The 25,394-nt window shown below is 38.3% G+C and overlaps 1 protein-coding gene across 1 annotated transcript in view; it reads right to left on the bottom strand.

Annotated features, from left to right (window-relative positions):
* Positions 1-25,394, bottom strand: part of MDN1 (midasin AAA ATPase 1) — a 3,484,183-nt gene that overhangs the window by 821,876 nt on the left and 2,636,913 nt on the right. The window contains exon 77 of the mRNA XM_044071809.1: positions 18,533-18,638. Within this exon, the coding sequence (XP_043927744.1) occupies positions 18,533-18,638 (106 nt within the window). The remainder of the gene's footprint in view (positions 1-18,532; positions 18,639-25,394) is intronic.

Below are 25,394 nucleotides of genomic sequence, written 5' to 3' on the forward strand. Positions count from 1 at the left end.
TTATCAAGGTAATCCCTTATTTTCTGCCTAGCATTCTGCAGCTGATCCTCTTCTTGTTCTGTGAGATTACCCCTATTCTGCAATACTTTCACATTTGTCAGTCCCTATAAATAATTCTTGTTACTTCTTAACCATAGTTTCATAATTTTATCCCACTCCCTAGCTATATTTTCAGAAGAAATTTCTATCCTCTTTAACAGCCCCTGAATAATCTCCACTACCCATTCCTTAAATTCCTCTTTTCAACAGATAGGCGGGAAAGCACCAATGTCTCATTTTTATTTCATTATCCTGTGTTTTTATTTTAGCTATTACTGGCTCATGATCTGAAATAGTTATTGGTGAGTATCAATACCTTCAATTAAATGCACAATTTTCCTGCGAAATGTAAATTCTATCTAGCAAAGCCCAGTTTTTATATCTTGGGGAATAATACCCAAATTCACTGTGAACTACTATTACTGAAGTCATATCTTCCATGCCAAATATTTTCATAAATTTCTTCAAAAATATACCCTCCTTTGTTATATTTTCCCTTCTGCCCCCCAGACAATCCCCACTGCTGCAAATCAAGTTCCAGTCCCCACGTACAAGTAATATTCCTTGCCAAAAACTGATAATTTCTCCCACAATTTTCTTAAAAGCTGCATTACAGCAGTTTTAGGGGGAATGTAAAAACATGCCAGTGTAATCCTCCTCCCTTGCCAGTAGCCCCTTAGCACTACAAATCAGACATTATCTTTATGTTCTTCTATCACTATTGGAGCTCCTCTTGCAATTGATGTAAGTACTTCTCTTTTCCAAGTATTCTGCTGAATAACCATCCTGAAAACCTTTCTTTATCAAATTCACATGTTCATTTCTTTCTAAGTGTGTCTCCTGTAACATAGCTATTTGCATTCTACATTTTTAATATAGGTCACTACTCTTTCCTGTTTGTATTTATCTGTGAGGCCATTTACATTTAAAGACATTAAAGAAAGCATCATTGTACTAAAACATTATTCCCACCTTTTATGTATAACACCTTTTTTTTAAATGTCTAGTTCCAGCTTTTGTGTTACATGCATATGCTGTTTGGCAGATTGAACTTTTATACAGTTGTTTCTTCTCATATCCATTTGAGCCTATCACATCTTATAAAACTTTGTTTTATTGAAAGCCCTCAAAAACAACCCCTCCAAAACCTAATAACGTAATACTAATGCACAAAACTATGTACATCTTCAAATATTGAAGTTTTAACCTTCTAATAAGAAAAATTGCTCCAGACTGATAGCCAGCCTCATAGACTTGGGTTAATCTAAAATGAAGGTTATGCATGCTAAGACCCTGTGCTTCTGAGTGCTGTTTGGTTTTATCTCATCTTTGTTACTCTACTAGCTGGGAAACCCTCTGAATGCTTTCAGAGAACATTAACTACCTTGGGAAAGCTCCTGAATGCTTTCAGAGAACACGGTCTACTTCGGAAAATCCCTAAATGGTTTCTGAGAACATTATCCCTTAGCTAAGTTCCTTTTTTTTTCTTCCTCAACCAACCACTCTCCACCAGACTGTAGCCAGTTTCTTCAGAGTGTCTCCATGGAGACATGAGAACCAGGCAGACAGTTTCTCTATCAGACTGTTTCCATGGAAACATGAAAACCAGCTGCAGAATTGTTACTGAGCTTACATGTATTCACTAGAAAAAAAACTCATAATATTCAATGTTCTTTTTCATTTACTTGCTCTCTCTCAAAACTTCTTAATAAATCATTCTAAGGTCTTTAATGCAGTAATTTCCCTGTGCAAGAATGAGAAAAAGCACATTAATCTCTATCATACTTTTTACCAGGCTTCTTTATGCACTGTAGTACCTACATTTCTTAAAACTGAACGAAGACGACAGATGGGAGAAAGAAAAGAATAAAAAAACAGCAGCACCTGTTTACAATCCCCATTATACTAAAAAAAAAAAAACTGAAAACATGTTACTTTATAGCATGTAAAGAAAACCATATGCCACAAAATTGGTACTATTTAAAGAAAAAAATCTTTACTTACAGTTAACTTTCTCCTTTTTCTTGCCATCACCACAGCACTTTTCCAAACATTAATGACATGAAGTAGGGCATATTCTTTAGAGTCCCCCACAAAGCCAACAAACTCTGAAAAAGTTCAATATTTCCAGATTTTCTTATTCTGTCATATTTCACAAATATAATTGCACTGTAATCCCATATTAAGTTACTAGTTTATTATTGTCAATCTCCAAAATCCTATATTGGCTTCATTTCCAACATACTCTCGATTCTTCTAGTCAACTATCGTGCTCCTTTCCTTCTCTCCAACATTTGCTGTTGAAACAGTGGAAAAGGTGTCACAGATACATTCTCTCTTGTGGTCTTTATCACCAGAAGAACAAGCAGCAGAATCTCCATCTGTTTCACAGCTCACTTTTTGTTGAACAAACTTTTGTACTTCCTCCTTAGCATGTACTTCATCAAAAATGAATTTGTCCCTGCAGATAAGAATACTTTGAGGACAGCTTGGTACAGCAGTTTGAATCTTACACCTGCATCTCGACATTCCCTGAATAGTGAAAAAAATTTGCTCTTCTTTCTGGTGTACAATGAGTTCTCCACAAATTCTCTGCTGTCTCACACTTTTAGTACTTTATCCTGCCACAATTTTGTCAGAATCAACTCCTGCTGGTAGGATTGCATGTTGACTATTAAAGGTCAAGGTTTTCTTATAGCCAGGTTTAGAGAATATACACAATGTGACCTTTCAACTAACAACTCCTGCTGTGGAATACCTGTCCTGTAGCTCATTTGTGCTTTCATAAAATTAATGCAGTCTGTTCCCTTCCAGCTTCTCTGGTATAGCTGAAAATCTCAGATTTTTCCCTACAATCTCTTTCCTCTAATTCTATTATTTTTTGAAACATCTCTTCCTGAGTAGTCCCGTATTCAGCCATCCTTTTCTTTATTTCAACCTCTGATTTTTGGAGCTTTATCGTCTCATCTGAATATCTGTTTAAAGCTTCCTCCATTTTCCAGCCTTTTGTTTGTGTTGACATATTCCATCACAGTTTTGTTTATTTTAACTAGGTCTGTATACAGCTGTCTTATGCTTTTCTCTAGGTTACTAGAAGTCAGGTCTGACGGTTGCATTGCTTTTTGTGAACAGCTGCAGAACTCTCCCCAGTCAGTATTTCTTCCTCACTTTTATAGCTGACTTTTTCCAGGTGTTCTGTATTTCTTTATTCCTGGCATCCAGGCAGTGCACATACCAGCCAATTACTGAAATCTACCCATAAACACAAACTTACTGTCATTCTCTGCTGAGTGTCTCTTTTCACACAGAGCTAGAAACAAGCTGTTACTCAAATGTGCAGCCATCTTGGAAGAAGCTAACATGGGGAATTTTAGATTTACTGTAGGATTTAAGAAGCTTATTCGCTCTTGTTAAAGAATTTATTTAAGCCGGTGGAACAACAGGGTGGTTTGTTCTTAAATCTCACATTATATTTGACTCTAGCAGGGTTGGATTGGTCTAGGGCACTTATCGAAGTGGAAACAACACTCCTTTACATAAAACAGCTGTGTTGGTGTAAGGTCTGGTGAAGTTGCAAGCAAATTTGAAAAGCTCATCACAGAAGTTGAGGAGATTTGCCGACAAGAAATCCATGAATTCAGAATTACTCACTACAAGGGTTTAACAGATTTAAAAAAAAAAAAGGTTACAAAAGTGTATGGCCAGACAACCAGAGATGGAAGTACTAGAGGGGTGACACATGCAGTGGCAATATTAAGCTAGGATTATGTCAAAATTATTATGTCCACCAGTTGGCTTGTTAACCATCAATTACAAACATTAAATCGACAAGTCTAGGAAGTAACACATTCATCAGGAAGAGGAGAACATGGCCACAGGACAAACAGAGGCTGCACAGCCATGACACTCCAGATGTTACGGCCTGCTAAGTACCACTCACGACTCTGCATAAAACAGAAACTGGACAATTTTGTACAACTGGTTTCACAAATCCTGACCGACAACAGAAATCAAGACTCAAGTATTGCCTAACAAGGCAAACATTGAAAACCTGGGCAAATGAAACAACCTTCTTAGACTGTAGAATTTTCATGTAGGTTATACAGACCATAGAAAGCCAGGCAACTGCATCAGCACTATGGGACAGCTACAACTTAACTTAGATGACCCAGAAAACTGGAAACAGAGCAACTGTTACTTAATACACACTCCAGATGTAGTTACTAATCACATTTTTGAAAGACAACTCCCTGAACATTTAAATGTGACAAAGTGCACTCACCTCCCATCAGTTCCAACCTCACAGACATACCACCTTCAAACTATTAAACTACTCGAATGAGGGTAAATTCTTCATCCAGGTGGGAAACCTTCTTAAACTTAACAGAATGTATACATACACCTCAATAACATGAGGACAGTTTTTCTTCAGTGCGTTTTCTAAGCAACATTATAAGAATGTTGCTTAGATACAAGAACATTCTGCTACAGTTATACTTAGCAACGCCATCAAATGGAAAAGCTCAGACCACTCATTAAGGTGCATAGGTAGTTACAAAGCATGCAAACAAGACCAGTGGGGAGCCTATCTCAATCTTCCCAACTGCCACACAGACCTATCTGGTTAACTGACTTGCTCAAGGTCACACAGTGGCAAATGGATGCTGACAAACTCAAACACTGCAAGCTGCAGCTTGTTAACAGCTCATGGTCTTATTCAAACCTGACTTGATATGACACTCCAGATGCTGTTCTACCCTTCCTAAAAGGAATTCTAGTTGCTACATCATTGATAATGTAATGAAACTACCATGCTCAACTTCTGCAAATGATGGTCCTATGAATGAGCACTCATTCCACATGTTATAGCCTTTAGTAAATGCACAGTTGTGATCTGACCTCACAGCAGGACAGCACTAGCTAGACCCAGCAAGGGTGATAACCTCGCTCCTACAATAAGTCTAGAATCTTGCACCTTAGCAAAATAGCTCTCCAGATCCTTGCATTACCAAAACACAACAATATGCAGAAGCTACTGCACCAAGAAAGACTGGTGGGGGGGGGGTGCAATAAGCCCATTCATACCAATGAATACCCTCTATGACTACACACTTATCAGAAGTTTGTGTCCATTTACTTATTGACTATATTGGTAATGCAGTCATTAAATGAAATGTGTTGGCAATTTAGTACACAGAGCACAGACCTCTATATCACTGCATCCTGGAAACATGTTTTAGCACAGTTCCAGCCTCAACCATTTCCACAATGTAATGAAAAAAATTATACATTATAAATATTACAAAAACTGTAATAATAAGAAAAGTAACACACAATACATAAAACTGCACATAAGCCATCAGCTTATCCTGCCCTGAAATCCCTTCTCCATAGCTACCACCCAAACAGAGCTCTCCATTCAGAAGACAAGCAACTCCCTCTTTATTCACAAACCTAATAAAAGTGCAGGGCTTAAGCCTCTACTCTTGCTCCATAGCCACAACTTATAACTCACTACATTTAGCCATCAGAATAAACTTTCTTGCTTTTAAACATACCTTAAAAGACATCCTTTTAACTCCTAGCTCTTCGCTTGTTAAAGCTCAGGAAGAACCGTTCCTACCATAAAATTCCCCTTTCTCTACCACACAAATTTTTTTCCCTCTCCAAATGTAGTCCTTCAATCTTATCTGACTTTCTTATAACTATTTGCCATATAATCTAACTGTTCTCAAGCTGAACTACTTTTTGATATTCTCTCTCTCTCTCTCCAATACCACCTCTGTAGTTTTAGCACATTTCTGATATCTACTTTTACGCTATAGCACACATCAGCCTCCTTTATTTCAGGCTCACTATTTAAATAGAAAATGATTTTGCTGCTGTATACTTTTAAATAAAAATGTTTTACACTTAATGTAGTATGTCATCAGTTTGCAATGTAAAATATCTTTTGCAATAATTTTATGATGGCAAAGAAGTTTTCTGTAATACAACCTGGAGTCTCCCCCAGGTCACCAATGCAAATGTGTACCCTGTGGGCCCACTCAGAATTACAATAAATAAGTAAATAAATAAATATAAAACAAACAGCACTACCAGATGAATAATTCATGCCATCATGGTAATACATGGACACTGCAGCCCATTGACAAAACTGTGGTGACCCCCTGTCAAACACTTTAGCAAGTTTATTACTGTACTTGATACTGGCCTGGTGGCTCTTAAGATCCCTTAGGAGTTGATTTATTATTACCTTTATTAACTTATAACAGTCTAAATAATTAGTGTTAGAAAGAGAGACCACAACTTTAAACTTTATTGGGTAATAACATTTTTGGATTTCTACCAGAACTGTCAAACCTAAAAGTATAACTCCCGCAACTATGAAAAACAGAGAGAAACTTCAAAATAAAAACGGCATGCCTCAAAAGTTACTGTAATACCACTGTGGTGTTTTTTTGGGGGTTGGGGGCATATGCCCTCCAGGCCTCCATGTTCCTGCCACTTAATCTACAAGATTATACTTCAAAGTAAGGTGAATAGCCCAAACTACAAGAAGCTGCGACGCTCCATTATTCATATCTTCAGACTTGCTGTTCAGTATTTTTAAAACACATTAATTAAATCCTCACATTTTAAACAATGATACAGGTAAATACATATATTAATATAAAAAATTAACATGGTTAAATATATAATGAATAAAAATAATGAAAAATCATTCACTCCAACATTACTAAATTGTTTGATTCCTGCCATTCCCTAAACCTTGCTCCTCCTGAAGATTAGTTTGCAAGAGAATTCCCCAAAATTCAATATACAGTAAGCTCTCAGTTAACCGGAACTCAAGCAACCAGTGCTCTCAAGCAACCAGAAAAAAACTGAAGAAATACAGCACAGTATGAACAATTCAGTTTTTTTCATGTGTTGCACTTGTTTTCCTCCCAGAGAAACATACCTTACGTTTGGAAGACACAAATAAATTCCCTTTCTCCCCAACCTGAGAACAAGTCAAACCAAACAAGTCAAATCGCTAAAATGTCAACACTCGCTCGATACTCACTCAGTCACAGTTTGCATCCTCTCTCCGATATCTCAAACACACACAATCTCTCCAGCTTTCATGCACGCATTCACTCATTCTCTTTCCAATCTCTCACACAAACTCTCTTCAGCTTTCATACAGCTCTCCGATCTCTCTCACACAGTTACATCTGCTTTCAAACATGCAAACATGCGCACACTCACTCTCTCTGATCTCTCATACACACTCTCTTCAGCTTTCATACATCTCTCCAATCTCTCACACACAGTTGCTTCTTATTTCATACATCTATTCTCTCTCAGTTCAATTCACCCAATTCCAATCCACTCAGAGTGCCACTGAAAACCATTCTGTATGCCACTCTTTCTAGTGGAAATACAAGTTTAAAATATTATTACTACAGCCAGGCTTTTAATTACTGCATTTCAATAATAAAATAAAATCAATACAGTGTTTATGGAATGGTATAGTATTTGTCAGGTCTGTTAGTAACTCTCAAGCAACCAGAAACTACACTTATCCAGCATCTACTAATCCCCCATGGGTGCAGGTTAACTGAGAGTTTGCTGTATTTCTGTGCAATTTGCTCATTCCCTTTTCCAAAGATCCCACTACCAGTTCTTTTTATCTCCTACACAATCAGTACTTCAACTACATCTGGTTTAGATCGGATTTCCATCTTCGAGAAATTGCTCTTTTGGCAGCCAATGACACACTGAACTTAGTAAGGCCTTGCTATGTCTGGGGGAATTCAAATCCAATATCCCACTGCAAACGCTTCAGTTCCTTAATTACATCCACTTATTATCCCAAATTAATTTCTGGCAAAGTACTCAGCTATGAATCCTTAAAATCTGCCAGCTTGTTACATTCCCCCTCAAAAAAATTTTCCAAATTATCTCCCTCTTTCCCGTCACAGCTCGAGCATCTCTCTATCTGAGCAAAAATTATCTAAAATCTTCTTGGAGTACAAAAATACATATGCAAACGTTTCCACAGAAAAAATCCTAAACCTTCCGGACTTTGACTACTAAGAAGCCATACAGATATCTTATTGTTTCTTTATATACTACCTTTCTATTTTAGGTTCTTAATACTTCCGAACCTTTTCTGATATACTTTTATAGTTATCGGCAATATTTTAAAATATATATGGTTATAGTAAATAACTGCCTGTCATTATTTCACTGATATATATATATATATATACATACTATCTCTGAATTTTATATTGTGAACACTGTCTTTGCAATTTCTATTTCTGTATAAGTTTAACAATGGCTTGTCCTTCCACTTGAGACTCTGTATACTGTTGACACTGTTTGTATTTTGTACGAACTACTGTATTATAAAAGTATTATTATTTTTGCTGTAAGCTTTGTTACTGCATGTGGAGTTTTTCTCCCTAGGCCTCTGCTGAAAACTGGCTTTTGGCCTAGTCGGACACTACCCAGTTAACAAATGTAATAAACAAATAAAATTTTGCATATCCCTTCTAATCGTGCCTTTTAACAGCAAATAATGTTTCAGACTCAACTAAAAACTCTACAAGACCTGGCCTTTCTCTTGGCACTCTCCTACCCTCTTATCTTTACCTGAACTCTGATATCAATCGCTGGTATGGAAGGTGGTCTGTAACTTGCAGTCTAAACTTCTGATTGGCCTCATCCCACTGTATTATATTTCTCACTGTATTTATTTGCTCCCAGTACCTTGGGGTTCCTTTGCTTTTTTCCTCTACTAAATTTCAAGGTCAAGAACTCCCAGTTTCTCTTCTTTGTATTATCTTTTTAGTCTCTTCCTACATACCCTCAGCTGCCATAATATGATCCATTTTTAATCCATACACCTAAATACTTCATCTGACCATGTTCCTAAAGATAAGGGTATTGCTGACCCAGTTTGTGTAGAAGAACATAGTCATTGTTCAGCCTTTGTTTTATATTCATTAATTTTATATTCTGGAAAAAAACTTGAAACCGTCTCAAAATGTTTCATAACACAACACAGAAATGTCCTTTGTCATTTTCCAGTAATTGCTTTTTGACAGCTACCAGAATTAAACTTAAGGCCTTACTATGTTTAGGCAACTCAGTTGTAGTATCACAGCTCAAAAAATAATTTCCTTAGTTATACCCATTTGTTCATCCAGTATTTCTGACAGAGTAAACTAAGGAATTTTTAGTCTGCCAATTCATTACACTCCCAAAAAACATGTTCCAGTTACCTCTTTCTTCCCCATCACACCTCCAACATTTGCGGTCTACCTGAGGAAAAATTCTTTGGAGTCTACTTGTGATTAAAAAAAATACCCATGCAAAGACTTCCAAGCAAAAATCCTATATCCTCTACACTTTGTACATTTGGGACCCATACATATGTCCTCCCACTGTTTCCAGTCTTGCTTCTCAATCTTTCCTAACCCTCATTACTAAAGTTATTGTGCATTATTTTATATGTTCTACTAGTTATCCTTTTTCTAAAAGAGACTTCTGTTATAGATTCAACTAAAACTCTACCAGAACAGGTCTTTCACTTGGGATTCCTCTAGCCCACTCTCCTTGCCTATCCTCTGATATCAATTCCTGATAGGGAAGGTATTCTCTAACCTGCAGTCTGAACGTCTTCTTGGCCTCTTCCCACTCTATTACCTTTCCCTCTATAGTTACTCGCTTTTAATACCTTGGTTCCTTTCCAGTTTTCTCCCGTAAATTCCATCTCTCTCTTGCCTATTATCTTTATCCCCAATTGCAGTCATTCTTATCAGCAGAATCTCCTTTTTCCATTCTCGTGTTGGCTCAGTTCTTAGAATACTTTCTGTTATTTTATGAATATAAACATAATATAACACTCTGTACATCTGCTGTTATTCTCCTTATGGCTTTCTGCTTGTGTTATGTATATTGGCCTTAACTGTGTAGATCTAAAATATCCACTTAAATCAGGTAATCTTAAACCACCTTACTTTATTGGAAGGTGTGACGACCGTGCCCTGGCCCAGCAATCAAGGAGCCTCAATCCTCATCACTAACACCAGGGAGGTCGTCTCATAGAAGAGAAAAGGATAACTAATGCACACAGTACAATTTCCCTTAAGTGCACACAGAGAACACAGACAATCTGGGGCTGGTTGCTCCCTTGCTCACCAGGTCCCCAATAAGACTCCCCCACTGGCACAGCTAGAGGGTCCAAGTCTCAGCCTAGCTGGGCAAGCTAAAAGCTCCAGTACCCAAACCAGTGCTTCGTGTCCCTGCCAAGTAGCTGACACACCACACATAGACTTAGAGATAAGTATTTATACAACTTCACAGACATTCCTGAGAAAGGCTGACACAGATTCTCCAGCTGTGCCCCTTTACCTAGACCATACGGTAGAAATCCCTGCCACCACCCAGCTAATAATATCAGCTACTAAAAGGACCTTAAAAGGGTGTCCAATTATTACTGTGCAATATTATTATCCAATTGGTAATGTGACTATACAGTCTAAGGCTTATTTTAGACTGGCCTATTACAATAACCTCTATAAATATGCAATGTACTCTAGAGCTTATCTCTACACAAACCAGCCACAAGTAAAGGTTTTTAAAATATTTAATAATAAATAATTAAAACACAAGACAAAACTACTACACCACAGAGATATCCAAGAGTTCAGAGATCACACCGAAACTTAATACAGTAGGACAGGTCTAATTTCAAAGAAAAATACCTAATTAATCTTTACTAGCCTTAACTATTCCTACAAGAAATCACAGTGCTAGAAACTTACATGTGAGCTTAGGCAGAGTGCTGAGTTAGATATCCAAGATCAAAATGCTTTCAGTCTCTTGTGAGAAATAGTATTTAAACATTACTAACAAACATGTCTGCTGGGTCCCTCCACAAATTACATCATGTTGACACTTAGGTTTTCCCAGGCAAACAAACTGCATTATTTAGCAATCTAACACCTGCTCAGAAACTTACAATAGAAGACATTTCACATGTATATTCTAACAGAAACCACAGCAGTAAAGCACCATCCACATGTAAATTCTGGTCATAAACTTTAGCCTTAAAACAATGGGCATGAAACCTTCATCTAGACTCACTGGAGCCGAATTCTAACACGAAAGGGTCACAACATGCTTCACTGGGCCAGCAGAGTGCAATGTTGTCACATATTTTGCAGCTCCACATTTCACAGTGTTCTTTTACACTCAAGAAAACATGCCTGTATTTTGCATTTATTTACAAATGCCAGAATTATATATCAAATTATATTTGACTAGGCTGGCAGCCTTTGTCCATCTCTCCCCAATCGTCACAGAAGGATCAACGTATCCCACTTTATCCTAGCCCTCTTCCCCTCACAGATGAAATCCTTCAACAGTTTACTAAATACTGACCATGATTTCTCCTCTGGTTGAAAAAAAATATACATAATCTGTCTGTAAAACTAAATGGACTAAAATATTTTCATTGCTTATATCTTGCTATCCATGTCTATAAACAAGAACTTCAGTTACTAATTTTTTGTATTTTTAACCCACATTCCTAAATGCTTCATTTTTTTTCATGCCCCAACAAATAAGGGTATTGCTGAACCAATTCATGTGTGGTAATACAGTTTATAGCTACAGCCTTTGTTTAGTCTTTATTAATGTTATATCCTGAAAAGACTAGAAATGGACTCGGAATGTTCCACAACACAGATATTCTTTTCTGGTTTTATCAGGTACAAAATAATATTGTCTGCAGATAAAGCCAATGTTTTTTGTTTATTAACATACCAATTATAACCATGAACTTCTGAGTCCTTTATTTTCTTTGCCAATGGCTCAAAATATTAGGCAAATAAAGAAGAGAGGACACCCACACCAGATTCCTCTGCTCAGCCACAGTTTACCAGAGAGGAACCTCCCACTCCACTTTTTGCCTCTGATGCCATATATAGCCTCCTAATTAACCTTATTATAATAGGGAATGCTAATGCTTCTATTACCCTACTCATAAAATCCCAGCTTACTCTGTATCAAGACCCACCAGTGATGCCCCACACTGGGCCAGTAATTAAGGAACCTGAATCCTCACCACTGACATTGGACAGGGATGCTCACTTGGAGTACAAAAGCATACATACAGTATTTTCAGATGCAGCTCTCTGCACCAAGTACAATTTCCCTTAAGAGCACATAGGGAACACAGTCAGCCCAAGGTCTGGATTTCCTTATATCGGTCTCCCTCCAGGGCCACAATAAGACTCCCCACTAACACAGCTATAGGGTTAAGTCCTCAGCTGAGTGTCCAAGCAAAATCCTTCAGCACCGTCTGTGAAACCGGTACTGTGTGTCCCTGCTCCAAGTAGCCGACACACGTACACACACACACACACACACACACACACACACACACACACACTAGGAGATTTGATTTTTCACACACACACACCTGGGAAAGGCTAGCACAGATTTACATGTTGTGCCCCCTTCTGCCCAGAGTATAAAGTAGTGATCACGGCCACCAGACACACCACAATCAGCTACTCTAAAGGTCCTTAACAAAGGGTTTCCAATTATACTGTGTAATATTAATACTAATGCAAATGGTAGTAGCTGACCATGACAGCTAGGCCTTAAGGAGTCATCCACATAGTGCCAACAAATAAATATAAGCACTCTCAAAGGTTAAATACTTTCTAAAAAAACCCCAGCCACAATAGAAGTTTTAAAACTATTTAATAATAAATAATAAAAGAGCATGAAAATACTGAATATATATTTACAGTAAACCAGAGTTCAATTCTCAGGAAATATTAAAAAAATAATACTGATGGACAGACTCCGATAAATATAGAAAAAAAGTAATAAACTAATCTTGATATATATTCCTGACTGATCTAAAGAAATTACTGTTTTCTAATAACTTACTTGAGCAAGGCAAGACGAAATACGTGAGCAGTCTTTCTAGTTACACTCCCAAACAGAATACTCAGAGATTACTCCATGTAATATCTAAAAAATATTATTTCCAGGGCTGGCAGAATGACCTCATCTAGTAACCTGACTCTTGGTTCCCAACTATCCTCTTTTGAAGATGAGAGAGGAATTTAGCATAGACATGTAAAAAATGCATATCTACAGCTTTTCTGGGTTCATAGGTTGGGACTAGGCAATCGGCCCTAGGACTTATACAAGCCTAGCCATAACAATTCCCTGGCTATTTCTTCCCACACTATTTACTGCCCTGGACCCCTGTCTAGCAGGGTGACTGATATGATCTGCAACTTTTCTGGGTTCACTTCTAAATCCTGAAAGTTCATCCTATCATTGTGAGTGGGTGAGAGACCATGGAACTCTCAGGAATGAGAAGCCTCAAGCCTGTGTGTAGCCCGCTGAGTCTAGAAGACCAACTGCTCTCAATCTGCAAATTTCTCAACTACAAAACTACCTGGATTGCCTATTGTGTGGTCTTTAGGATACTTGTTTTGGAGATTTCCTTTAAGTTCTTGCTTTGACTTGACCTGGTCGCTGGCTCTTCCAACTGAAGACATGAACATGACTTGCTCCAGCATCACTCAATTTCCACATTTTAAAAAATCCAAAAGTTTATAATTCTTAATGTTTGCAATTAGCAACAAAGTTACTCACCAAAACAAACACTGCAAACAGCAGTCCTTAATGGAGGTCTGTCTTCAACAGGCTAACATAATGACTTTTTGGGAGAGGTCATTAATCACCTAAAACCACCAAACACAATTCTTACAACTGAACATGAAGTAGCAATAATAATACAATTAGCAACAGATAACTGTCAAAACCGAGGATTACCAACTTTTTATCCTTGCCTGGAAATGAACAATGCACTCAAAGTGGACAACTACTTACTTCAACAAAAAAAAAAACTGAAAATGTAGTGAGTTAAATTCTTGGTTCCTTTACAACAGAATTCAAATGATCCATATGCCTGCTTTATGCCAACTACTCCCAAAGTACATCCAGAAGACTGATGGACACCTGCAGTGAAGTTTCAGGAGACTAATGTCGGCCTGTGGCAAAGTCCCACTCTTTTATAAAGGTACTTGTGACAAACCTCACAAGATTACAGACAACTAATAGTGGATACTGCCATTCCACAAATGTTTCAAAGTGCTCTCTAAACTGGAGGATCTGCATGTGACATGCAGTTTTTTCGCAGCCCTACCAGAAGACTGGAAATCATAATCAAACCTTTTACTAGTCTTTACTTCCAACATCCTCCCATAACTTCAACTGAAAAGGCTGTCTATGTAAACACAAAGTGAAGAAAAATAGTGTGCAAGATAACTATCAAAAGAAGTTTCATGAACAAATAAATTGTGCTTCAAAAGACAATACTCTCAGGCTGTGGAATCAAGAAAAGACCATTTTAATTAATTAAATAATACAAGAAAGCCAGATCAAGACAAAGCTGGTCTTAAATAAGCCTAGGAAATGGACCGAATGATAAGCAATACCGTACTGGAAGATGAACATTTGCCAACAGGGCATGAACACACAGGCAAAGTCTGATAAACACCATGTCCACAACTTCATAGTAATGCACCCAAGAGCTGCAAAGCATAGATGAAACAAAAACAATGAATTCCTCTGTTACCCTCATAAAATGCAGCTTAAACATCACAATTAGCAGGTACAAAACAAAAAAACTAAACTAAAAGAAATAAATGCAGCAGCAGCTATTAATGAGGACCTGCCATTTCCATTACTTTCACTGTGTGGCTCTTAAAAGCTGCATCTAGCAAGCTCAGGAAAACAAAGCTGAACAAAAAGCAGCAGCAGCAGTTATGAAGATGTGCGTGGGCGGATTTGTGTGTGCATTATATCTTTCTTGTGTTTTTTTTATTCCCTTAATTAGAATATGACATCTCAGGTATACACAATTAAAGTGGTTGTAATGGCTGAGCACACTTTTGTGTGCACGTGTCGGGAAGCTGTAATGCTTTTCACTGTATACATATTATAGTTATTAATGCATTTCTTCATTCGTTTGACCACAATATATTGGGGTTATATATAGTCAAGAAATTGCAATAAAAATCATCTATAACTGCTGGATATGTGTGTGTGTGGATATGTTTAAGTATCTGTATGAGTAAAAAAGACCGTAAAATCAGTAAAGCACTGATCTGATAATCCAACCTGCAGCCTCAACAGTCTTCAGGACAAAGTAAAAGATTAGGAATAAGAACTGTTCAGAATGTCAGATCCTGGCAGCAACTAACATAACAAAAATAAAGTCCTCTTTCCAGAAGAAAAAGAAACAATCCAGTTAAGGGCTTAAGGTGATCTTTACTCAGTGATGGACTTTACTGAATAAAGATCTGCTTAAATGTTTAACTGCTTTTCCCCCTGGAAATGAGGCTTTACTTTCGCTAGGGTACTGTGGCCAAAACCCAACATTCTAAACTGTAATCACAGCAGGTTACTAGGTTACCGACCCGGAGGTCATTTCAAGCCTAGCCATTTCATCCCAATGCAATACCATAGATACTCCAGTCAATACGTTAATACTCAGGATTGTATTTCGTAATGACTACCCATGTCCAGGAGGGTTGTGGGCACTACCTAAGAATACACAGTGCCCTTGCCACTCATTCAGCTTCCTTTTGAACAGCGTCATAGAGGAGGTGCTCTGCTTCACATGAATTGGCAGCCGATTCCAAAGACGTGGCAGTTGCTGGGAGACTATCTGTCACTCCAGTACATCCTATTCAAGTCGCAGGCCATATTTAGGTCTGTGGAATGTGTAGCTCCAGTCTCGTTTGATTTACAGACGGGCAGGAAATTCATTAGATTTGGGTTGGAGATTGCTCTGTAATATAGTCATGAGTCTCCCGCAAGTCTTCTATAATACTGAGTACAGGGACAGGGACCTTAGTTGATGTGTGTCTGGTATATACTGGAGCCCCTTGATCTCCTTAGTTAAAAACCTCTGAGGTCTCTCCAGATACTGCAGGTGCTTTGTACAGTACATGCCAAAAGGGGTGTTACACTTGATTATGGGCCCGATTAGTGACAAGTATAGAGGTGTTATAACCTCCTTTGCTCTAGAGGTGATGCCTCTGCTAATCAAGTGTGCTATGTAGAAAGTCTTCCTTACTACAGTAGACACATGGTGGTCAAAGTTAAGGTTGCAGTCTACATGTGAGTGCAAATTTTTTACGACTTTGTAGATATACAGAGTATTGTTGTTAATTTGATAGTGTGAAGGGACATTGTTTTTACTGAAGGGAAAGAATATGCATTTCTTTGCATTCAGTTTGAGACCATGACTAAGACACCAGTCGTTGGTCTGTGCAAGACTGACATCATTTGGGGATGCAATAACTGCACCCAGTTTGCAGTCGTCTACAAACTTGGTCAGCTACAGCTCCTTAAGTTTTGGTTTGAACATCTGAGAAGTATATATAAAACATTAGGAGGCCCGGCACTGACCCTTGTGGCATCCTGCTGAAAACAGGTCAGCTGACTGATGTGGAGTACCCACATTTTGATAGTGTGTGACCGGTTTGTGAGCCAGTTGGCAAGCCATTTTACAAAAAGGGGTTTACATTTCAGTTTGCTAAGTTTATCAGTAATGCCAGAGTGTAGGATTGTGTCAAAAGCCTTTGCCAAGTCGAGGTATGCTGTGTGCACTGATTTGCCCTGGTCATGTTTGAACAAATCCACCAGGTTAAACAGGCAGGATCTGACCTTGATAAAGTCGAACTGGGTCGGACCCAGGGTTTTGAGGCCACCTATGTTTTTATTTATGAGGTCCATGATACGTTCCATGGCTTTACAGATGAGGGTGGTCAGGCTTGTGTGGCTATAATTCCCTGGGCCTGTTGCTAAGGCACCTTTGTGGAGGGGAGTAACTGTTGCTGTTCTCCATTTCGCAGGAACAAAGCCTGTAGTTAGGCCGTGATTGAATAGGTTACTTAACGGTGATGCTAGTTCATGTTTTAATTTGTTCAGAAGACAGCCTGGGATGCCATCTGGTCTCATAGAGGCTGTGTTTTTTTGCCTTAGACAAGGCTTTAATGACCTGGTCTTTATATATGTAGGATGGTGGGAGTTGGGGGCAAGGTTATAAGTTTGGAGGGGATAAGGAAGTGAAATTTTCACCAAATCTGTCCTCTAGCAGGTTTGCTATCACTGAGTGATCATGGTGTGTGATACTGTTAATAACTAGCTCAGCACATGCTTGGGTCCTATGTTTTAGACTATGTACGTAGCTGTAAAAGGCCTTATGGTTATCCATGGCTGTGATTGCTAAATTTTTTGCAAAGTTACCCTTTGAGGATTTGACATGTTGTCTTATTTGCCTATTGAGCCTGAGGAGGGTGCTTTTCCATTGTTGGGGCCTTGCCTTGGTTTTCTTAGACAGCAACTTTTTGCATTTGTTGTAAAGTTTGTTGATGCTGGATGTCCACCAGGACAGCTTGTTAACACTTGGGGCTCTGGCTTTGATACTATCTGGAACAGCTGAATCTATACACTTAAACAAGTGACTGTACAGGGTTATTGTGTAAGCTTTGGTGTAGTAACAACTTCCTGCTGGAAGTGGGCTTGGAAGACATTTAGATCTTCCCCTAGGAGGGTACAGTTTGCTTTGGTGAATTTTGTAGTCTGACTTCACCCTTTGCCGAGCTAAGTTGTTAGTGCCAGTTCGAAGGTGACTGAATTGTGGCCATATTTGACTAATGATGATCCGACAGTTGTGGTGATGCATCTTTTGCCATGTTAGTGAGGACCAGATCTAGTATGCTTGCTCCTCTTGTTGGGGTGTATATGTGTGTGTGTGTGTGTGTGTGTGTGTGTATATATATATATGTGTGTATATATATATATATATATATATATATATATATATATATATGTGTGTGTGTGTGTGTGTGTGTGTATACATATATATATATATATATATATATATATATATATATATATATATATATATATATATATACACATATATATATATATATATATACATATATATATATATATATATATATATATATATATATATACACATATATATACAAACACACACACACCTTTAGATGTAAAATGCTTCCCACAATAATTACATATCTGGAGCTCAAATATTAGGCAAAGGAACCATTTTACATAAGTAAATGGATATACTACTAATAAAACAAATACAAAGCAACAGTCCATTTTCTAAACTCAGTAATTCCCAATATTGTGGGTATTACAAGGAAATTGTAGACTTTCAGGGTTGGGAGGTCCATTGCCTGTGGTGTATGGCCACACAACACCCCTTACCAGTCTGTCATTTCCCTGTAATACTGACACTGTCAAATGTTGTTTGCATGTTACTTCCAAGTCCAACCTGCAAGCTAAAATGACCACTATTTTAGCTGCTTAGTCAATGCATTAGTGCAGAAATGTACAGTTGTGAAAACATATTTATTACCTTAACAGGGGATAGCAAAGCTGTCTGTAGTCTGTTGTGACGTGCAACACCACGAACAAAATACTTTTGACATCCATCCCAAGCAGAAGAAAGCTCAGTAAACAACCTGCAACAAGAATTAACAATATTACTTTTAATAACAATCCAAAAGTTGAACCTAACTTCGCAAACACCACCTAAACTCCTGGCAAGTTAACAAATTCCTGCTCGTGGTGTAATAATATTAACTGTTAGATGGGCTCCAGTAGTGACTGAAGAGGGAACACACAACAGTGTTTGCTGTCTGGTAGTAACACACTACTGGCAAGGGGAGGTTGTTTACACTGGCACGTGCTTATGTTCCACCAAAACACTATTATGGAACTTATAAAAACTTTACAAAAAATAAGCTTTCAGCAGGGAATATTTATGGGTGGGGACTGGAACTTGACTTGCAATATGGAGTATGTTTCAAGTGGACCCAAGAGGGAAAAATAAAAGAAGGTACAATTCTGAAGAAATGTATGAGAATACTTTATGTGGAAAATGTTTATTCAGTAGCAGGAAAGCAGATAGCATTTACATATTATTCCTCAAGGCACAATAACTGGGTTAGACTGTAAAAACATTTACATTTCACAGGCACATGTGTAACTGAAAGCTTTGATGTACATCAAATTACTATTTCAGGTCATGCAGCAATAAACAATAAGATAAAAACAGAGGGGTAATGAAACAAAAATCAGACACTGGCACTTTCCTACGTACTTGTTAAAAAGAGTGGAATTTAAGGAACGGTTAGTAGCAATTAGGGAAGTAAGAAAGAGATGGCCCCTAAGTGGGATTAAATGAAAATGGAGTTTAAATACAGAGTAGAAATAAAATATGGAGAGATATGGGAAAAAGTAATATGAATTATTTAGAGAGGCTGACAAAAGTAACAGAACTGCAGAATAACAGGAATCTCACAAAAGAATAGGATCAATTACAAAGTGCTAAAGATAGAATAAAGGAGTAATTGGATAATATGCACGAGTTTAGAAAAGTTGCTGTTAAGCAACTATTTTTTAATACTCCAGAGCACTAAAACTTAAGCACATTGACTTAGGTAAAGTAGAAAGGACTGTCGCCAAATTTAGGGAGCCTACAAGAAGAAAAATAACTGAGGAATCTAGAGGGATATTTGAGAAATGTTATGAACATTTGCATAAAGCAGAGAAATGTGAAAACCAAGAAAGAGCAAAAATGGAAATACTTATAGGTACACTTATAGGTTAGAGGAAAATGAGGTTCATGAAATAACAGTTGAGACAGGAAGAGATGAAAAAAATGATGTACAATCAAACAGGGACATTTCCCAAAACAGATAGTACTCCTGTGGAACTTGGAAGTTAGGATGGAAGAAACTGATAAAGATCTGGAAGGTTTCAACAGCATTTTAGGAGGAGGGGAGGCACCAACATCTTGGAAGTTGCAGTGGCTGCACTACCCAAGGAATGTAAAGACTGTTCAGACCCAGTTTCATATAAACCAATTTCAATTTTTAGGAAGAGGGAAAGGACAAGCATTAAGTGGGACAAAACTATCCTCCCCTATAGCAAGGTAGTTTAGGATTACCTGATTTGAAGGAATACTTGAGAGCTACATAAGACACGCAGAAGGTTACAAATCAAAGTAGAAAGGGATAAGGATGTAGGAAGTAGTGTTTTGAATGCAGATCCTCAAGGAGAATAACAACCATACAGAATATTAAATTCATAAAGTAGCATAAAATATTCTAATAACTAAGCCTATATGGGAATGGAGAAAGGAGACTGTCAATATGGTCAACTGCAAGTAGGAATATCAAAAATTGGCAAGAACGGGCTAGAGTTTACTAGAGAAGATGGGCAATGGAAGTGAAGCATGTGGAACAAATGTCTAAAGAGGAAAAGATAATTTGAGATGATGTCAAAAAGAGGTATGGACTGCAGGTTACAGATTGCTTTCCCTGCCAGGGACTGATACCAAAGCACTGGCAAATGAAAAGAAGAGGTGAGTGCTTAAGTGAAAAAAATGGATCTAGTACATACAGTTTTTTTATTCAGTTTAGAACAAAGAAACAGCTCAGGTACAGTTTCTAATTCAGTCTGAACAGAAACTGCTGTTGAAGGGGGAGGGGTTAATTAGTAGAGCATATAAAATGCTGTATGACCACTATAAAATCAGGAGAGATTAGAAAAGATTGGGAACAGAAACTAGAAAGGCAAGTTACAAAGATACACTAGGGCATCTGTATGGCTCCTAAGTATGCAAGAATGTCCAAGAAGGTTAATGATTTTTGCTTGGAAGTGTTTGCATAGGCATTTTTATTCTCTAGGCAGACTACAGAGAAATTTGTCCTTGGGTGCAGAGCAAGAAATTAGCAGATTTTAAAAATTCACTACAGAGAAATATAACCCGCAGTAGTGGTGCTGCAGTAGCGTTGTTGTCTCACAGCAAGATGTTGTCGCGTTCGATTCTCAGCTAGAGCGTCTTCTGTGTGGAGGCATGCATGAATGGGCGTGCCTTCGTTGAAGGTTGTGCGTCAGGGCTGGTAACTCGGCATGTAAAAATCCACTATCAAACATTAGCGGACCGGAGTTCCGCTGTGGCGACCCCTAACCGGGATAAGCCGAAAGACACAACAACAACAACTACAGAGAAATATAGGGGGAGCAAATGGCTGTAACTAAGGAAAGGATTATTCTGAGCTGGGAAACAGTATCTGAAATTGCCTAGACAAAGTAAGGCTTACATCTAATTCTAATGGCTGTCAAAAAGGCAATTATTAAAAAATGGAGATCAAAATCTAAACCAACTATAACTGAAGTACTGAATATAGTAAACAAGATAAAATAACTAAAGGTGGGATCTTCAGAAAAGGGAAGGAACAGGTAATAGAATGGGAGTCGTCCAAGAAGACAGTTGTACTGCAGGCAAGAGACTGCCTTCCCTTTCATGGACTCCTATCAGAGTACAGGCAAAGAGAAAATGATAGGGGAATCTTAAGTGAAATACCTGTTCCAGTAGAGCTAAACCTAGAACAGAAGCTGTTGTTATAAAAGGAATTGAGCAATTTATGTAATGTTAGAGTAATGATAATTGTATAACAGCATCTATGTGATGTATAATGTTTGTAACTGCGAATATGTTAAGATGGTGTTTTCTTTTATATAAATGCAGGTTTGTCTAAACAAAAAAATGGAAGGATCAAATTAAAAGAAATCGTGGGAACAATATGTGCAAAATAATGATCAGGAGTAGGATGAGTTAGGTTTAAGAGAAGGTAGGGATAAAGCATTGTAATGCTGGAGTAAACACATGTTAAAAGTAAAGAAATTATATGTAATGTAAAATGTGTGTAATGGAAAATGTTAAAAATGGTTCGTTTAAGCAATAATCCATGACTGGGCATGGGTAATGCATGATTTACCCAGAGCTGGAGTGGTTTGATCACGAGGGTGAAGACGGGAGGATTAAACAAAGCCAACTATGGGTACATCCCGCTTTACCCACTCTCAGGAATGGATTATTGCTACTACGCAATGACATTTAAGAAAAAAAATCCTACATTTCTCCTTAATAGTGTCATTATATAAATGGATTTAGTTCTTCTGCCTGCTTCTGGTAGTCTGGAGCATCCACAATATGTACTGCACATGCTCTAGAGATGCACAGTACATTGCTGTCTTAGCCATTTTTTAAATTAGCCTGGTTAGGTGTGTATACAATAGTTACATACATCTATGGTGACATTCATCTTTTTGGTCTGTTCTTCAAAAAAAAACTAATCATCATTGTAGAATGAAGGCACTTAATTGGACACAAATAATTCAGGAAGTAAGATGTAGTTAAGTATGCTGTGAAACTGTTGTAGGGGCACTCCATGCATCATTTTTTTCAATATATATTGTGCTGTGCTCCATGGAGCAGTTTACTTTTAACAAGTTTCTTTATCACCATTTGAATTCACTGCTATCCACTGCTTAATCCACTAGGGAAGACTAGAATTTGTCATATAGGATATTATACCTATTACTGTCAGTGAGGCAAAAGAAGGGTAAATAAACCTCCCCTGAATCTGAGAATCAGGAAAAGGTGTTAGCAATACTGATGACCATTTCAAAGGAACTATAGCCTCTACATCTTCTGTAATATTCACAGTCTGGGGTCTGACCCAACAGCTCTTTGAGCAAAGGCCCTTTCTAGGGCAGGACCTCACTCAGAGCAGTAGTATGCGAGCCTGCCATGCTTAAAAACCTGATGATCTTCTAAACCACCAAGAATGTACTCTCCTGCCCACCATCAGCCAGATCCAGATGATAACCAGGTATGTGACTACGATGTCTATGACATCCTCTTTGGCAACATAGCTGGCAGTGATGAAGGAAGGTTGTAAAGACCATTTGGTATACAACATCACTGCTGTATTTGTGTGTATCTGTGTGCCTGTGTCTGTTAGAGGTCAGGGGTAATTGCCTTTACTAACACATCAATTTAGGCCTGGAAAAGGAGGTGCTGGGGGTGGGGGAGAGGGTTAAGCATGCATCCATTTCAGGATGTCATTCACAAGGCCATGACATTACCTGCCAAATAAAACCTTCACCCCTTACGACCAGAAAAGGGCAACTAGGATGGACTGCCTGAGATCCCACTTCATAAAGGAATGTCTCAACCATACCATCTTGTGTACACAGCTGTGTCTGCAGCACTAACCCCAACTGTACTTCAGTGCAGTTAAATTTACAGCAACATCACAACAACCTGCTGTGGGCACTAATGCCAGAATACTGATCCACTTCTCCTTAAGACTAAAATCAGGAAAGACTGTAGATCACTGCAAATGCTTACTTTCAAAAATCACTTTTAATAGAAAACAAATAAAAATGAACCCCCCTGGGGGTTAAAACTATTTTACACACAGGTTAAGCGCTTTCATCTACTAACTGCAGACTTCATCAGAACAATGAAATGCGTTTCTCCCCCTATATAATGTTGGTCTCTCGGCTTTTCCCGGTTAGGGGTCACCACAGCGGAACTCCGGTCCACTAATGATTGGTAGTTGATTTTTACGTGCCGAGTTACCAGCCCTGACGCACAACCTTTAATGAAGGTACGCCCATTCATGCATGTCTCCACGCAGAAGATGCTCTAGCTGAGAATCGAACCGGACAGCGTCTTACTGTGAGGTGACAACGTTACCGCAGCACCACCACCGCGTTGTCCCCCCTATATAATACATTTTCAAAAAAAAATCAAGATCCAATGGGCATGCTCAATCAATTGACCTTCTCATAAATAAATAAATACATCTGGTTCGAGGGTGAATATTATAGACAAAAAAGTGGGGTAGCTATGTGGGCAGAGTGCGCCCCCATATATGCAAATATGGTGTTGATCGATTGGGAAAGTGAATATATTTTGGATAGTCAATATGCCAGTACATATATATGCTACAATAGGTTTTTGGATGATATTTTCATTTTATGGGATGATGCAACAAGTAAAGTAGATGCATTTATGAAGTATTTGAATGACACCAGTAGTTACTTAAAATTCACCCATACTAGTAGCATGACAGAGATAGCATATTTAGACACTTTTGTATCGAATGGGACAGGGGGATTTAAATCCAGAATATATATAGAAAAGAAACCTTTAGCAACTCGCATCTAGAATACACTAGTTGTCACCCAGCAAGTCACAAAGAGCATCATCAAGGGTCACATAAGAGCTGTGAGAATGACATCTGATTTCAATGAAATGATGAAAGAGTTGGAATATATAGCAACATTATTTGGGGAAAGGGGTTACCCCAGATATTTAATTGATGATGTCACTCAATATGTACTGAGAGAATGGGGGAAAAATATAAACCACTTCTTGGTATTGGGTTGTAGAAATATGGGGGAGAACATGAGAACGAGAAGGAAAATTCATACCAGAGGGCTTGTGGAGTACAGTCTATACGCTGAGGAGATAAAGAAAATAATGAGACAAAACTGGAACATTCTAAGAAGTGATGACTTGGTTTACAGTAATGTGGGTACAGGGCCTATGTATGTTTACATGACTGGATCCAACCTTAAGAATAGGTTTGAGAGAGTGAAAGGCAGAACAAAGGGTGGCACTGGAGTACACCAAAAATGTGGGCAGTGTCAGCAGTGTAAGGAGATTTAGAGAAATTAATTACATTAGGGGATATCAACCACACTAGAGTAAGGTTTAAGAAAGGGAGTTGTTTATCCCAACATGTCATATACTTGGCAAAGTGTATGGCATGTCCGAGTAAAGTGGGGAAGACAGACAGAAAATTGAGGAACAGGATATATGATCACACCTCTAGCATCTTACCCTCACCAAGAATGATGTCACAATATGAAGACAAGATGATCAATTTCAACAATTGGCTTAAGTACTGGTGTCATTCAAAGGGGATCCAATGCCTGTCAGCTTGGGATGATATGCTCGACAAGCCACGATGCTTCGCTAGGGACGGCTTGCACCTGTCACCCATGGGCTTTCGGATATTGGCAAAGGCTCTTGCTACCCCCATAGTGCCTTTTTAGGCAAGGCTCAAAAGACAAACCCACCTCCATAGGTATCACAAGGGATAAGAAACTAAGAGTAATGCTACTCAACGCCAGAAGTCTAAACCTCAAGATGCACGCACTCGAAACTCTCCTTAGCATGGAGAACATCGATATCTGTGCAGTAACAGAAACCTGGTTCAGGGCTCCCGAGAGCACCCCAGCACTACCAGGTTATACCTCATACCATGCTTTTCGGCCCAAAACTTGGACCGAACCACAAAAGGAGGGGGAGTATCGATATTCATCAAAGATACCCACACCTCCAGGTT

The sequence above is a fragment of the Protopterus annectens genome, chromosome 1.part0 (genome assembly GCF_019279795.1).
Source record: "Protopterus annectens isolate FY-2018-M chromosome 1.part0, PAN1.0, whole genome shotgun sequence".
Lineage (NCBI taxonomy): Eukaryota > Metazoa > Chordata > Ceratodontiformes > Protopteridae > Protopterus > Protopterus annectens.